Here is a 16,149-nt window from a genome sequence, read left to right as displayed (position 1 = left end):
AAATTGCCCTCAGAATACTCTCCCAGTTAACTGCCATCAGTGTGGGAAGCCAAGACACTGGAAGACAAACTGTCACAGTGGGACAGATGGGAAAAATCCCTACATGGCTTGCCCTTTCTGTCACAAACTCAACCACTAGAAATGGAACTGCCCTGAGGGCTGAAGGGCCCCTAGAACAGAATCCCAATTCCTGATGGCCTTAAGCTGAAGGGGCCCTCCACTCCAGCCAGCTCCTGGACTGAACATTACTTTTGAAGGGACAGAGCTGAGGGCTGCTTTGGATGTGGCAGGTAGGACTATAAGTTTTCTTTGGGAAATGGCCTGCTTGGTGCTTATCTCTTCATGGGCAATTATCCTCCAAGGTGATGGGGGTAAATTGGGTGCCCATAACCCAAAGGTTCACTCCTCATCTTTGCTGCCTGTGAGGGGAGACTGTCTTTTCTCATTCATTTTTAATGATAGCAGAATGTCCTACACTGCTTTTGGGTAGAGATATTTTATTTAGACTAGGGGCTTAGTTAACCTTTTCCAAATGCAATCTTATGCCTCAAGGAAGTCACACACAAGGATGAACTTTCCAGACTTTTCCATTAATCCAGAAGTCTGGGGCTCAAGAATACCAGGAAAGGTCATAATGGCAATGCCTATAGTAACTCAGCTCATGGATCCTTCTAGCTAACCTTGTAGAAGACAGCTTCCTCTTTGGCCTCTGGCCAAAAGGGACTTCATCCCCTAATTGAAAAATGTCTAAAACATGGATTATTAATATCCTATAACTCGCTATGTAACACCCCTGTCTTACCTGTTAAAAAGAGCAATGGAGCAATGGACAATATAGGCTAGTCCAGAACCTGCAAATCATAAATGAGGCAGTGGTCCCAATATACCCAATTGTCCCCAACCCGTATATTATTCTAGGAGAAGTACCTCCAGATGCTCATTTGTTCTCAGTCTTAGAGCTCAAAGATGCTTTCTTTTGTGTCTCCTTAGACTCATCCTCCCAATTTCTATTTGCACTTGAATGGGGGAATGAAAAAGGAAGGAGTCTACAGCTCATCTGGATAGTACTTCCGCAAGGTTCCAGAGATGGTTCCAATTTGTTTGGGCAAGTCTTGGCTAGTGATTTGCAGGACCTAACTCTTGAGGGTTGAGGGTGTCTCCTACAGTACATAGATGACAGATGACCTGTTAATCTGCTCCCCTACAAGAGAGTTATGAATCCTGCATCTAGTCCAGACACTAGATTTTCTCACAGAGAGTACAAGATGTCTAAGGCAAAGGCATAGTGATTAAGAAAACAGGTCCAATACCTGGGGATAATCCTGATCCCACAGAGAACATAAGCTTTGTCCAGAATGGATACAGGCCATCCTTAGAAGACCTACCCCAACCACCCAAAAGCAACTTTGGGCTTTTCTGGGGATCACAAGATATTCCAGACTTTCAATACTGGCATATGGTGGAATTATTAAGTCCTTATATCAGGTTCTAAAAGAAGGGACTGATCAGGACCCACTTCTCTGGGAAAAAGATCAGAAGCAAGCCTTTAGATCTCACAAGCCCTAGCTCTTGGGCTACCCATACTAACCAAACCATTTCAGCTTTTCGTCACTGAAAGTAAGTTGTAGCCCTGGAAGTTCTAACTCAAACCATCAGGCCATCAAGTACTAACTCAAACCATCAAACCATCAGTCCTATAGGTTACTTTTTAAAGAACCTAAACCCAGTAGTGCAAGAGTGGCCACACTGCCTAAAGGTAGTGGCTGCAGCAGCCCTTTTACTCAAGAAGGCCCTCAAAATCACAATGGGACAGTCAGTCAGGCTCCTGACATTCCAACAAATAGGCCCCTTATTGGATATAAAAAGACTGCAATGGATCACTGGCAACAGACTGCTAAACTACCAAGTCTTGTTGTCAGAAAACCCACAAGTAACAGTTGAGTGGTGTTCCACTCTTAACCCAGCCTCCTTACTGCCACTACTAGAAGAGGATAACTGACCACATTCATGTTGTGAGATACTTAACCAAATTTATGCCAGCCTGGAAGACTTACAATATCAGCCCCTAGGTTATCTAGATGAAATACGGTTTTCAGATAGGGTTGGCTTTTGTCAAGAATGCAGATAGATACGCAGGGTATGCTATATGTCCCTTCTCCCAGTTACAGAGGTGGTAGCTCTGTCCCTGGGGACCTCAGTGCAACTAGCCGACCCATCACATTGACCACAGCCCTAAAACTTGGGGAAAGAAAAAGAATAACCATGTATACAGATTCCAAATGTGCCTTCCTGGTGCTTCACACCCACATGGCTATCCAGAAGGAAGGGGGATACCTAACAGCTTGGAATACTCCTATTACATAGAGACCTCCAATCTTAGAGCTACTAGAGGCTGTTCATTTGCCTCAGGAAGTGGCAACAGTGCACTGTAAAGAACACCAGAGGGGTTCTGATGAAACTGCATGGGGAAATATGTTATCTGACCAAAAAGCTAAAGAGGCAGCCATCTCAAAAGACACTTCCATGGGGACTTTACTCCCCTTTCTCCCCTTCTCCAACACACTAAGGAAGAAATAGATTGGGCCATCCAGCATGGGTATAAAGAAGAAACCAATGGATGGTACATGTTGGGAGAACTTCTCCATCTACCTAATGCCTCCCAGTGGAAAGTCATCAAATGTTTACATGACTCATGCCACCTTGAAAAGGACAGTCTAGGGCAAATTTGTAAATGGGTGTTCAGTGGGAAGGGACTAAACAAAACTATTCAATAGGTTTGTCAAGCCTGCACCTTGTGCACCATAAATAATCCCTAAACGGGGAAGCCCCCTCCATAATAAGTCAAATCCAAAGGAGAGGTACATACCCTGGGGAAGACTGGTAGATGGACTTCACTCAGCTACCTAGATGCCACAGGTGTAAGTACCTCTTGGGGTCTGTGTAGGTACCTTCACAGAATGGGAAGACTCCTGCCGCACAAGGACTGAAAAGGCACAGGAGATAGCTGACTTGCTCCTAAAGGAACTCATTCCCTGCTTTGAACTCCCCAGGTCATTGCAGAGTGACAATGATTCATCTTTTTTTCCCCAAGTACCTTAACAGGTTAGTAATGCCCTAGGCATAAAGTGGTACCCTCACTTTGCCTGAGAACTGCAATCTTCAGGAAAAGTGGAAAGAATTAACCAAACCCTGAAATGCATCCTCAATAATCTCTGTCAGGAAATAGCAGTCATGGGTGGACCTCTTACATTTAACCCTCCTTCAGATCTATATTGCCCCTAAGGCTCCCTAGCAATTAAGCCCCTTTGAGATCTTATATGGTAGGCCATTTCTATATTCGGACTTACCTGATACTAGATGAAGAAACTGCCAAAATCACCCAGTATGTTTCTTCTTTAGCAGGCTTCCAACAGACTCTCTGGGAATATAGGTTAAAAACAAATCCAACATTGGAAGGGAAAAAATCCCAGTCTCTGTATCTTCCAGGCTCTAGTTCTCATTAAAGCTTGGAAGGCTGAAACCCCAAATTCCTAACTAACTGTAGTCTGGGGGGGCCACTTCACTGCTCCAGTATCTATTCCCACAGCCATTAAAGTACCAGAGATAGCCAGCTGGATACATTATACCTGGGTGAAGTCATGGAAAGGCCATGAAACACCAGAGCCAGAAACAACACCCTCAGCTCCAGAATACACTTGTGAGGCACTGGAAGACCTGAAATTCCTCTTTTAGTGAAAATATAAGTAATGCCCCCTCAACATCCTTTCACCTCAAAGTAAGGTGATCCTAGTATTAGGAATTTTACTAACAATTGCTCTGATTAGTATCACTATTTTAATCCCAACTTGTACACCACCAGGAGTTCCAGTGGCAGCTTGCTTTGTGATCAATTTCTCTCTTTCACAATCACCTTAGGTCACCATGGCTCTCTCTGCTCCTGTTGGTTCTCATACTCAATGCTTTACTGGCAGCACACTGCCATCCTGATTTCCCATTATTAGAAAAAGCTCAGCAATTGCTGCAAAACACACGATCCCCTTACTCCACCAAATGCTGGTTATGTACCAGCTCTTCCTCTAAAACACCAGGGAGAGCTTATCCAGCCTGTACCAGAAATTGGACAAGCATAGACATAGAATAACGTATTTCCTTTCTAATCTGAAGAGCTATTTGGGTCTGCAAATAACATTTTTTGCAAAAGCAAAGCAGTATTTCCTTGACATCCACAAGGAACCTCTCATTTTTGGATCAATCTTTTCTAATATCACTTTAATGGGAATAACCCCTATTTGTCTTATGGCCAAAAGAAAAAAATGGAGTGGATGTAGGCTCTTTCCCAGTATAGCTAGTAATGTTACTCTCTCTGTAGATTCTAAGCAACAGACTGATTGAACATACACCCAAAACCAATTCCACCATCAACCAAGATTCCCCAAACTTTCAAATATTATCTTTCTTCAGGCAACTTTGCTAAATAAGTCCATTCAGTTTTGCCAGCAATGCCCAAGCTCATGCAGTACTTGAAATTTCTAGTTCCAGCCTGATGATTATAACCAATGTCTGCAAATTGCCAACCTCACCTCCACAGCAGAATGGGTTCTAATGGACTAAACTCAAAATTCTCTTTTTTTGGGAAAATGAAACCAAGGGAGCTAATCAGAGCCAAACTCCATGCACCCAAGTGTTAGCCGGCATGACTGTAGCTACCAGCTACCTGGGTGTGTTGTTATCCTTGGTATTTTTGGGGGCTGTCCTCATCTCTTATTTTGTTTTGACATCTCTACTTGTCTTAAAACCCAAGGAGCCTTCTGTGTTTGTGGCCAATCAGTTTACCAATGCCTCCTCACTAAATGGACTGGAACTTGTACCATAGATTATGTACCTCTGGACATGTTTATACTCCCTGGCAATCTCTCTCTTCCAGTACCAATCCATGGGAATTCTATCTTGCCCAGGGTGAAAAGAGCTATCCAATTAACTCCCCTTCTTATGGGCCTCAGCATTATAGCTGGTATGAGAACCTAAGCTGCCGGAATCTCAAAACCCTCCTTGACCTATAGCCAACTCTGAAAGGAAATAGCCAGCAATTTTAATATCATGGCTAAAACCTTAACCATGGCCAGAACAAATTAACACTTTAGCAGTTGTAGTCCTCCAAAATTGTCAAGGACTAGATATGCTAACGGCAGCACAGGGAGGAATTTGTTTAGCTTTAGATGAAAAATGTTGCTTTTGGGTAAATCAATCAATAAAAGTACAAAACAACATCAGACAACTTCTAAATCGAGCTTCCAGCTTACAAGAACAAGCCTCTCATGGTTAGTTACATTGGTAAGGAACCTGGAAATGGGATCTTCCCTGGGTTCTTCCCTTTTTAGGCCCACATGTTAGCCTCTATTTTTGCTCCTTTCAGTCCACGTCTTCAAAAATCTAATAACCCAATTTGTCTCCTTTCTCTCACCTTTAGATGATCAAGTTTCAGATGATCCTCAGTGAGGGATACCATCCTTTCAATATTCAAGAGTCACCCTTCTACAGAGGACTCCTAGACTTCCCATCAGTGGGACATGGCAGAGGTGAAATCCTGCCCCTGTCTCCCTTAGACTTGGCTGGATACTGCTTCCACCAACCCACGCAGCCACCCTGCCCTGACAGCTAGCAAGAGGCCAAGACTCACAGAACAATCACCACCACACCTCTGTCAGCAGGAAGCAGTTACAGAAGACTGACCTTCATCCATTTTCCCAAAGAATTGGGTCGTGGATTCTTGTGGGGGAAAATGTTAGAGTAGGTAATTAGGCAGACATGAGCAAGGGAGAAGAGACCCCCTTCAACTAGGAATGTCAGGTGAGTATCAGATGATCATCAGGTGGTTGTTAAACTCTCTCTCTAAAATAATAATAGGTTGCAACTGGCAGCAGGGAAAGACAATCTCCCAATAGATAGAAAACTCCTGAAGCTGGTGATCAGCAGCTTCCTAGTAAGATCTCAGGATTTGGGCAAGCAGGCTCAAACATGTGCACTAAGAGGCAAAATGGTGGAGTTTAACTGGTATACAGACTTCCTCTAGAAACACATGACTCACACACATGTAGACAGCCTGCCCCAAGGAAAAATCAAAAGAGGAGAGATGCAAAACCCCAGAAGCATGCCAATATATAAAACCCCAAGTCTAAGGTCAAACAGGGCACTGGGATTTCTCAAGTTGCCCACTTGGCCCTCTTCTAAGTGTACTTTACTTCCTTTCATTCCTGCTTTAAAACTTTTTAAATTTCACTCCTGCTCAAAAACTTGCCTCTTTATTTCACTATGCCTTATGCCCCTTGGAAGAATTATTTCCTTCAAGAAGGCAAAAATCAAGCTGCTGCAGACCCATACAGATTTGCTGCTGCTAACAGGAGGATAGCTTGAGCCTACAAGGTTAAGGCTGCAGTGAGCCTTGATTATGCCACTGCTCTCCAGCCTGGCAACAGAATGAGACTCTATTTTTTTTTCTTTTAAAAAAACTTTTTACAAAAGGCAAAATGATAATGGAACAAAAATGTACGTTGACTGACTTAACTCCAACTGCTTCTTCCCTCAATTGAAACCACCTTTGCAAAAATTGTAACAGTGAGAAAATTATGGCAATAGGGGTAATCTGATCAAGCCAAACCCCATCTTGCCTTTAGCCTTCAAGCTGCCCATAATTATTCCTGGGCTTAGGCCAAGCTAACTTTGGGAGACACTTGGTCTATAGTTTAAAATTCAACCCTAAAATTCAACCACCTCAGCAAAGCTGATGAGAGGACACCAGGGAAGGGGGATAGAGGAGTCTGAATTCTGCTAAGGTGTAGATATAAACAGTTTCCAGCCATTATTCTGGAGGTCACAAAATATGCAACTTCTTCAATTACTCCTGCAGATAACATCAGTATTTTAGAACCTAAGATTGGCCTTTTGAGATGTCTTTTCAGGTTTTTTGTGTGTCTGACTACCGATGGCTCCACCTGGACCCACCAACCACTCCTGTGACCCCATCCAGAAGCAACTCAGCATGCATAAGGACTATTTTCCACACCCCATGATTGCACCCCCAACCAATTAGCAGCAAGCACTTATTGCCTAAACAGCCCCATTCCTCCCCCAAACCATCCATGAAAAACCCTAGCTTTCAAATTTCCAGGGAAGCTGATTTGAGCAATAATAAAACACGTCTCCCATTTAGCCAACTCTACATATGTAAAACTCTTTCTCTATTGCAATTCCCCTGCCTTGATAAATGATAAATCAGCTCTATCTGGGCAGCAGGCAAGAAGAACCCGTTGAGTCCTTACAATATCCTTCTTTCTACCCTCCTCTGCCTAATTACTCTGAATTACTTTTCACTCAGTTTTTTTACTTTTCACTCAGTTTTTTACTTTTCACTCAGTTTTTTACTTTTCACTCAGTTTTTCTAATTACTTTTTCACTCAGTTATTTTTCCACTTTGAAGACAAAAAGTTAGAAAAAAAAATGCCTTATGAAATTAGTCCCTCAGAATAAACCAGCTGGGCTTTCTTTAGCCACCTGTATGATTTAGTCAAAATCTAAGCTCAGAGGCAATAGTGAAAGGCTTTCTTATCCCAAAGGAAAACTCTCAGAAATTTGCTGAAGCTATCCACACTGAGTCTAGGTATAGAACATGCTTTGCCCTGTTTATTCATGGGCACCATCCTGAACTCAGTAATCTAGCTTTTTTTTTTTAAAGCTGGGTTGGGAAGACACAGATCTAGCTGAATTCGTTGCCAAAATATGCTATCTGGCATAAAGATTATTTTGAGAGAGTTATTTTGAGACTCTTTGTAAGAGAAATTTATATCTACAAAGGAAGTCTCCATTTATAAGCTTGTCTCTCTCTCTGCATCAGGAAGAAAAGAAGGACTAAATCACCAAACACTCTTAACCAATGGAGAAGGAGCTTAAATAACAAACCTTACCTTTGTTTAAGGTGCTTTTTCTGGCTCTCTGCCATTAAGATCTACATTTTCCACCCTGCCTCCTCTAGGACCTGAGGGTTATCTCTTTGATATGCAAATGCCAGGGAGATTACTCACCAGAAGAATAAGAAGAAAAAGAGCTAATTGGAAATTGAGCAAATAAAAAAATCTTGTTTTTTCTCCCAGAAACAGTGAAAAACTTTAGCCATCTTGTAGATAATCTTAACTTGTTCCATCTGCCAGAAACACAATTTGGATTCAGAAATTCTTTCATAAACTGTTTTTGTATTATTGTACCTGGCACATGGCTACGGTTTTCAAATGAAAACTGTGAAATCTGCTTCTGTCTGTGTTTTATGTATGTCTGTGTATGCATGTATGTGTAATATTTTTCTACCTCTAGAGACTATCCTAAAATTAACTTATAAAGAGCTGTATTTAGTTGCCTTAAAGAAAAAGTACTTATACAAATTATTTTTTAAACTTTCAGAAAAATAAGACCTAGCCCAAATGTTCTTCAAGTTGATATTGTTAAAAGAACAAACTTCAGCCAAATTAAACTTAAAGGAGTTTAATTGAGCAATGAATGATTCAAGAATCAGGCAGCCTCCAGAGTTACAGCTGATTCATGGAGACTCCAGGGATGCCTCATGGTCAGAACAAATTTATAGACAAAAAAAGGGAAGTGACATACAGAAATTAGAAGTGAAGTTCAGAAACAGCTGGACTGGTTACAGGTTGGTGTTTGCCTTATTTGAACACAGTTTGAACACTCAGCAATGTCTAAGTGGTTGAAGTATGGCTACTAGAATTGGCCAAGACTCAGCTATTGTTACAGGAACATACTCCTAAGTTAGGTTTTCAATCTTGTCTATCTGTTAAGTTAGGTTGCAGTTTGTCCACAAGGACTCAAATATAGAAGTATGGAGTCCTTCTCAGGCTATCTTTAGTTCTCTTTAACAGTATGATATGGGATAATCTTCAGTAAATAAAAATTAAGTTTGTTGGATTAACTAAAGCAGGCATGTCTTCAGAGTTGTCAACATTAAATATAATACATACATACAGTTTTTTCTACCAGGGGTTACTAGGCAAATAAGTTTGTTATTGTAACTAGATGTTTAAGATTATAAAACTATCAGTTTAATCTAAGAGCAAAAGTGAAAATGTAGTAGCTATTACTTTATTAAGTACAGCAGTAAAGCAAGTATATATTAAGTATAGCAGTAAAGCAAAAAAAAAAAAAAAAAAACCAAATATTTAACTTTTTTTTGTTTTGTTTTTTGAGATGGAGTCTTGCTCTATTGCCCAGACTGGAATGCAGTGGTGCAATCTCAGCTCGCTGCAACCTCCACCTCCCGGGTTCAAGCGATTCTCCTGCCTCAGCCTCCTGAGTAGCTAGGATTACAGGCGTGCACCACCATGCCCAGCTAATGTTTGTATTTTTAGTAGAGATGGGGTTTCACCATGTTGGTCAGGCTGGTCTCGAACTCCTGACCTCATGATCTGCTCGCCACGGCCTCCCAAAGTGCTGGGATTACAGGCATGAGCCACCAAGCCCGGCCTTAAATTTTTTTTGGGTTCTTGCTTTTGTGATGTTTGACTAACAATACATATGCTGTAAAAATAGTCAATAGGAAAATATTAATAACTTGAGATGTTGACTAGATTTGTCTGTCTAATGAAATTTCATAAATAAGTCAATTAAGAACGATTGAATTAATGTAAATAGAATAGAAATTATAAATGAACTTTTCAATAGTAATTATTTTTTAATACGGATACTTAAAATTGTGTCAACTTCTTAACAAAAGAAATGGAGGCAAAATTAATATAAACAGTTTATTTGGGCCAAATTTGAGAACTGCAGTGTGGGAGACACGTCTTCAAGTTGCTATGAATATAAACTCCAATTAGCAGCAGTTATAAGCGGTTCTTTTTTTTTTTTAAAAGAAGGGGCAGTTCTTTAGTTGCATATAAACTACTGATTGGCTATACATTTTTTTTTAACCGCAAATTCCAGGAGCACGAACATAATGGGTGAGGGTCACATCCCCTGGGCATGGATTTGGGGCAGGGTGTGACAAAAATCTCACACTCATGTTTCTCTGGGCCTGATAAATTTTGCATACTTTATATAGTTCAGACTCTTCTGAGCTACGTTTCTTTCTCTTCCTTTTGGTTGAGTTTTTTTTTCTTCCGAAAGTATTGATGATCAACATTTTAGATGTAAGTTTGTCCCATGTCACTGGAAGACTTAGTTTCAGTTAGTCTCATCCCACATCGGAGAAAGAGAGGAGAGATAAAATGGCTTAAGAATGCAGTGAAGTCTCAAGGCCAAGTTGATTGGCAACACAAAGGGACAGGGCAATGGTATTTCAGGTCATCTGCTTACAAAGGAGCTATGGCATGTTGGATCATTTCTAAGCATCTAGCTATCATTATTTTAGTTTTTTTGTTGATTTTAGACATCTAGAAGTACAAAGTATAATCAATTTGAGAATAAAAGACATGATGCAAATAAAGACAATTACTAACAAAAGCCAGATCTGAAAAATATTTTTATTTCCGAAGGCAACCAAAGAAATATGTTTTCTACTTCTTGTGCTGATCTAAAGATCAATGTATAGGAGATCTCCAGTGATGAGGTTGTCCACTCAGTCAGAGCTGCCTTTTTAAAATAAAAATTATGAATCCATCAGTCAATGTATTTGAATTGAACTCCACAAGTATTGGTTAACAATACAGATATGGTCGCTTCCAAGGTGTTTGGAGGGAGTTTTGTATTTGATGGCATTTCACATTGGAGGCCATGGTATTTGATGTCTTCATCTCCTGGAACCACACTGTATTGTTTGGACATATGTATCCAGACAGATGATGATAAATTTTGCATACCTCACATAGTTCAGACTGCTCTGAGCTACTTTTCTTTCTCAGTAGCTTCTCATTGTTAACTTATGCCTGTAGAGTTTTGCTAAATTAAATTAGATAATGGACATTCATTAAATATTTAGATCATTTCCAAATAACATAAAATGCTGAAACATTAATTGCTTAACATAAGTTAATCTACTTTTGGTTTTTATTACAAAGGAACTAAATATATTTACATCTGTTAAAAAAACACTTTAAAATGTACTATGAGAAAGAATATACTTCTACAGAAATTATAAAATCGTATATTTATAGATTTACCAATTTATGGAATGCCCCATAACAGTTCACAAATTCTTATTTCCTAGTTTTCACTAGAAGTTGAAGTTACTAAGAGTTAACAATTTTAACTAATATAGAGTAGTTAAAAAGACTAAAAATAATAAGGGAGATAACTATATGCAAAGAAAGTAAGACATGCTTTTGGTAAGGAAAGCCATAAGGTATAAGGATGTGCTTTGTTTTAAGGAAAAGGAAGAATAATTTTGTCTAGTTTAGAGGTTATTTAAAGGTTGTTTCAGAATGAATGAAAGATAAAATCTAAATGGATACAAAAAGGAAGAGAGATGACACACACACAAAATGAATGACTCTTGTATGGACAAGTTGGCTAGAACTGAATGTATTATAAGGTTTTAAAAATGAGTCTTGACCAAGCACTGTGGCTCACGCCTGTAATCCCAGCGCTTTGGGAGGCCAAGGCGGGCAGACCACGAGGTCAAGAAATCAAGACCATGGCGAAACCCCATCTCTACTAAAAATACAAAAATTAGCTGGGTGTGGTTGTGCGCATCTGTAGTCCCAGCTACTAGGGAGGCTGAGGCAGGAGAATCGTTTGAACCCAGGAGGCAGAGGTTGCAGCGAACTGAGATCACGCCACTGCACTCCAGCCTGGTGACACAGTGAGACTCCATCTCAAAAAAAAAAAAGAGTCTTAATATCAAAAGTAAACCAATGCAAAACTAGAATTTGGTCTTCTCTGTGAAAATGACAGTTTTCTTTTTAAAGAGTATTGCTCCAGTTTTTAAAAGTGGTTGTGAAAAATTTTCCTTTCCATTGTAACTAATCGGCCTACAGAATGAAGATTTTGTGTTTTCTCAAAATAATTCTTTGTGCTTCATGTTGCCTTTTTTTGGTCTTTAATTACTTAAGAAAATTGAATCTTCCCAATAAAAGAGCTAAAGTTTTGTTTGTTTTGTTTTGTTTTACAGTTATTAAACTTTCTCTATTTGCCTTTGAAACCTCTTAGTTGTTACTTTTTGTGTCTTCACAGTGACTTTTGATATATTTAATCAAGTGTTTAAAACATTTGATATTTTTGCCAGACTTCCTAAAACCAAATTCTAAACTAAATCTTTTTTTTAACCTCAAGCTAAGTAGGATTTTCCAGATGGATTCCTGGAATATCTCAAAAGACTTTGTTTTCTTTCCTTATAGAAAGAGAGGTCAGGCACAGTGGCTCAGGCCTGTAATTCTAGCACTTTGGGAGGCCAAGGTAGGCAGATCACTTGAGCCTGGGAGTTTGAGACCAGCATGAGCAACATAGGGAGACCCTTCTCTACAAAAATTAGCCTGGCAGCCCAGCGTGGTGTCTTATGCCTGTAATCCTAGCACTTTGAGAGGCTAAGTCAGGCTGATTGCTTGAGCTCAAGAGTTCGAGACCAGTCTGGGCAGCAAGGTGAAACCTCATCTCTACTAAAAATACAAAAAATTAGCCGGGCATGGCAGCATGCGCCTGTAGTTCCAGCTACTTGGGAGGCTAAGGCAGGAGGATTGCTTGAACCCGGGAGGCAGAGGTTACAGTGAGCCACGATCACACCACTGCACTCCAGCCTGGGCAACAGAGCGAGACTCCGTCTCAAAAAAAAAAAAAAATTAGCCTAACTTGGTGTCTCATGCCTGTAGTCCCAGCTACTTGGGAGGCTGAAGTGGGAGGATCACCTGAACCTAAGGAGGTTCAGACTGCAGTTAGCCATGATTATGCTACTGTATTCCAGCCTGGGCAAGAAAATGAGACCCTGAAAAAAAAAGAAAGGAAAGAAAGGAATGAAGGAAGAAAGAGAAAGGAAGGAAGGAAGAAAGAGAAAGGAAGGAAGAAAGAGAAAGGAAGGAAGGAAGAAAGAGAAAGGAAGGAAGGAAGGAAGGAAGGGAGGGAAAGGAAGGAAGGAAGGAAGAGAGAGAGAATTGCACAGGAAGTTGTCAAATAAGGGTGATGTTTAACCTTCTTATGTTATAATATTATTCATGTAAGTTTTCCAGATGTTCTGTGAACTTCCACAACTCTGATATGTCCTGATATGTTATCAGTCATAATTTTAGTTACCTTAAAATGTTGTATTTCTCAGAAATAACAAATTACATTGTCAATTGCATTATAGTGAACTTTCATCAGATCTTTAACCATGGCTACTTTTAAGTCTGTTGTCATCCACAAACAGTAATTTTACTCTGATACTTTCCTGGAAGTTATTCCAAATACTTTGTTTTCAGGAAGATTTATGGAAAAGATTGAAAGGTATGGGTTTCTGGTAACTTTAAGATCATAACATTGGACTGCATAAGAATTTCCAGGACTCTATTGGAAAAACTAAATTTATAAAATTGCTAACCCAAGATCAAGTAGAAGAAAAATTAATTACATGGTGATATGGTTTGGCTGTGCCCCTACAGAAATCTCAACTTGAATTGTATCTCCCAGAATTCCCACATGTTGTGGGAGGGACCCAGGGAGAGGTTATTGAATCATGGAGGCTGGTCTTGCCCATGCTATTCTCGTGATAGTGAATAGTCTCATGAGATCTGATGGGTTTATCAGAGGTTTCTTCTTTTGCCTCTTCCTCATTGCACCATCAGGTAAGAAGTGCCGTTCAGCTCCTGCCATAATTCTGAGGCCTCCCCAACCACGTGGAACTGTAAGTCCAATTAAACCTCTTTTTCTTCCCAGTCTCTGGTATGTCTTTATCAGCAGTGTGAAAACGGACTAATGCACATGGGATAAAATGTATTGATAATAATGATAATTTTATGACTTTTTGTTTGAAACATTGCCGTTTCTTTAATGTCTAATTTTTCAGATTTAACGTAACTTTTTCTTTTTTTCCTTAAGCTATCTGTAGCTTATAGAAATTTAGCAGATTATACCTTTATCAACAGAAAAGAAGCATATACTTTTTCTCTTACCTGATCCCTCCAAAATTCAGAAACTATTAGCAAGTATTATTATTTCCAAGGCAATATAGTTATATGCATAACTGCAATAAGAATATGTTCTTCTGGGCTGCGCACAGTATCTCATGCCTGTAATCCCAGCACTTTGGGAGGCCAAGGAGGGCTGATCACTTGAGGCCAGGAGTTTGAGACCAGCATGGCCAACATGGTGAAACTCCATCTCTATGAAAAAAAATAATAATACAAAAATTAGCCAGGTATGGTGGTGCATGCCTGTAATCCCAGCTCTGCAGGTGGCTGAGGCACAAGAATTGCTTGAACCTGGGAAGTGGAGGCTGAAGTGATCTGAGATTGTGCCACTGCACTCCAGCCTGGGTGACAGAGTCAGACTCTGTCTCAAAAAAAAAAAAAAAAGAATATATTCTTCCTATAACAGGACACAATTAGAAACACTGGTTATATTACCAAGGTTTTAAATAGAATATCATATTTTAAAATATGCATAAAATTTTCTATGACCAGCCAGGCGCGGTGGCTCACGCCTGTAATCCCAGCAATTTGGGAGGCCGAGGCAGGTGGATCACCTGAGGTCGGGAGTTTGAAACCAAGCGTAGCCAACGTGGTGAAACCCCGTCTCTACTAAAAATACAAAAAAATTAGCTGGGCATGATGGTGGGCACCTGTAATCCCAGCCACTCAGGAAGCAGAGGCAGGAGAATCGCTTGAACCCAGGAGGTGGAGGCTGTGGTGAGCCAGGATCGCCCCACTGCACTCCAGCCTGGGCAACAAGAGCGAAACTCTATCTCAAAAAAAAAAAAAAATTATATGACCATACAGTTTTTAGGAACTAAGTTTGACTTTATGAGCCCAATGAAGCCCCTTGGAAAAAACTGGCCTGGTACCTTACTCACAGGATTCCTGACCTTACAGATTGAGAGAAAGTTCACTTTTTCGAAGGGTCAGGACCCTTAAGGAGATTTTAAGAACCTAATGAAGAAGAGAATTCACCCAAAATTATAGGCATTGCAGATGAAGTCTGATGACAAGTCCTTGGCTTGCCTTCCTAGCTTGGAAAGACTTTTTAAATTCTAATTTGAGGCTCCTTATTAAAAGTCCCAGCAAAGTATACTTTGAAAAAGCTTATATAATGAATCACTATTCTTACTAATGTAAGTAAGCAGGCCAAGTGTAACAGGACTAGGCCTATTTTGCAAACAAATCAGTTTTACTGTGATTATTTTTGGAATGGGCATGACTATAAAGAGAGAAAGTATCTATTAGTAGAAAACTATAGCATACCCGTTTTTAGATTGTAGCCTAGTTCACTGTCTTTGAGGTTTTGTTATCTACTTGTAAACTGAACTGGATCCTGAATTCTAATTTCCTCCAGTATCTGGCTATGACTTCTACCCAGCTGACTACAGATTTGAGGGTTTCCTTGACCTCTTCCTCATGTTCAGTAATTTACTAGGATGATTAATGGGAACTCAGGAAAACACTTATGATTGCCAGTTTATAATGAAAATTACAATTTAGGAATAGCCAATCTCTTTTGGAAGAGATTCATGAGGCAAGGTATGGGGGCTCTTTCTTCCATGCCTTCTCCAGGTGCACCATCATCCTAGCACCTCACTGTGTTCACCAACCCAGATGCTCTCTGAACCCCAAAGTTTAGAGGTTGGTATGGAGGTTTTATTACATAGGTGTGATTAGCTAAATTGCCAACCATTGGTGCTTGAACATTATCTTTACTCCCTTTCTTCCCCCAACCCCCAGAAGTGGAAAGGGGTGCTAAAAGTTACAACCCTCTTATATTTGCTTTCAGGTGACAACTTTCAAAGTGAGTTGGAGCAAAGATGAAATATATATTTGTATGAAATCATGACACCCTATAGTAATATTTGATTTTCAAACCCTGCACATTTAATAGTTACTTAAATTTAAATTAAATTTTAAAATGTACCAGTTATGCAGCTGAATTTTGGTACTTTTTCCCTTGGCTTTGTCTGGTATCTGAATCCACCATCATTTCCCTGTACAATATCTGCCATTGGAGATCCAATTGGGAAAATACATTTAAAGAAAA

At 40.0% G+C, this 16,149-nt stretch overlaps 1 protein-coding gene across 1 annotated transcript in view; it reads left to right on the top strand.

The window, feature by feature from the left end:
• MTAP (methylthioadenosine phosphorylase) overlaps positions 1-15,948 on the top strand; it is a 151,461-nt gene extending 135,513 nt beyond the window's left edge. Inside the window, exons 8-10 of the mRNA XM_058431603.1 lie at positions 5,468-5,576; positions 13,749-13,807; positions 15,889-15,948. Coding sequence (XP_058287586.1) covers positions 5,468-5,576; positions 13,749-13,807; positions 15,889-15,948 — 228 coding nt within the window. The remainder of the gene's footprint in view (positions 1-5,467; positions 5,577-13,748; positions 13,808-15,888) is intronic.
• The last annotated feature ends 201 nt before the right edge of the window (positions 15,949-16,149 follow it).

The sequence above is a fragment of the Hylobates moloch genome, unplaced genomic scaffold, assembly GCF_009828535.3.
Source record: "Hylobates moloch isolate HMO894 unplaced genomic scaffold, HMol_V3 SCAFFOLD_19, whole genome shotgun sequence".
In the NCBI taxonomy this organism is placed as follows: Eukaryota; Metazoa; Chordata; class Mammalia; order Primates; family Hylobatidae; genus Hylobates; species Hylobates moloch.
The sequence above is the reverse complement of the archived record's forward strand: the minus strand, read 5'-3'. Positions and strand labels throughout refer to the sequence as shown.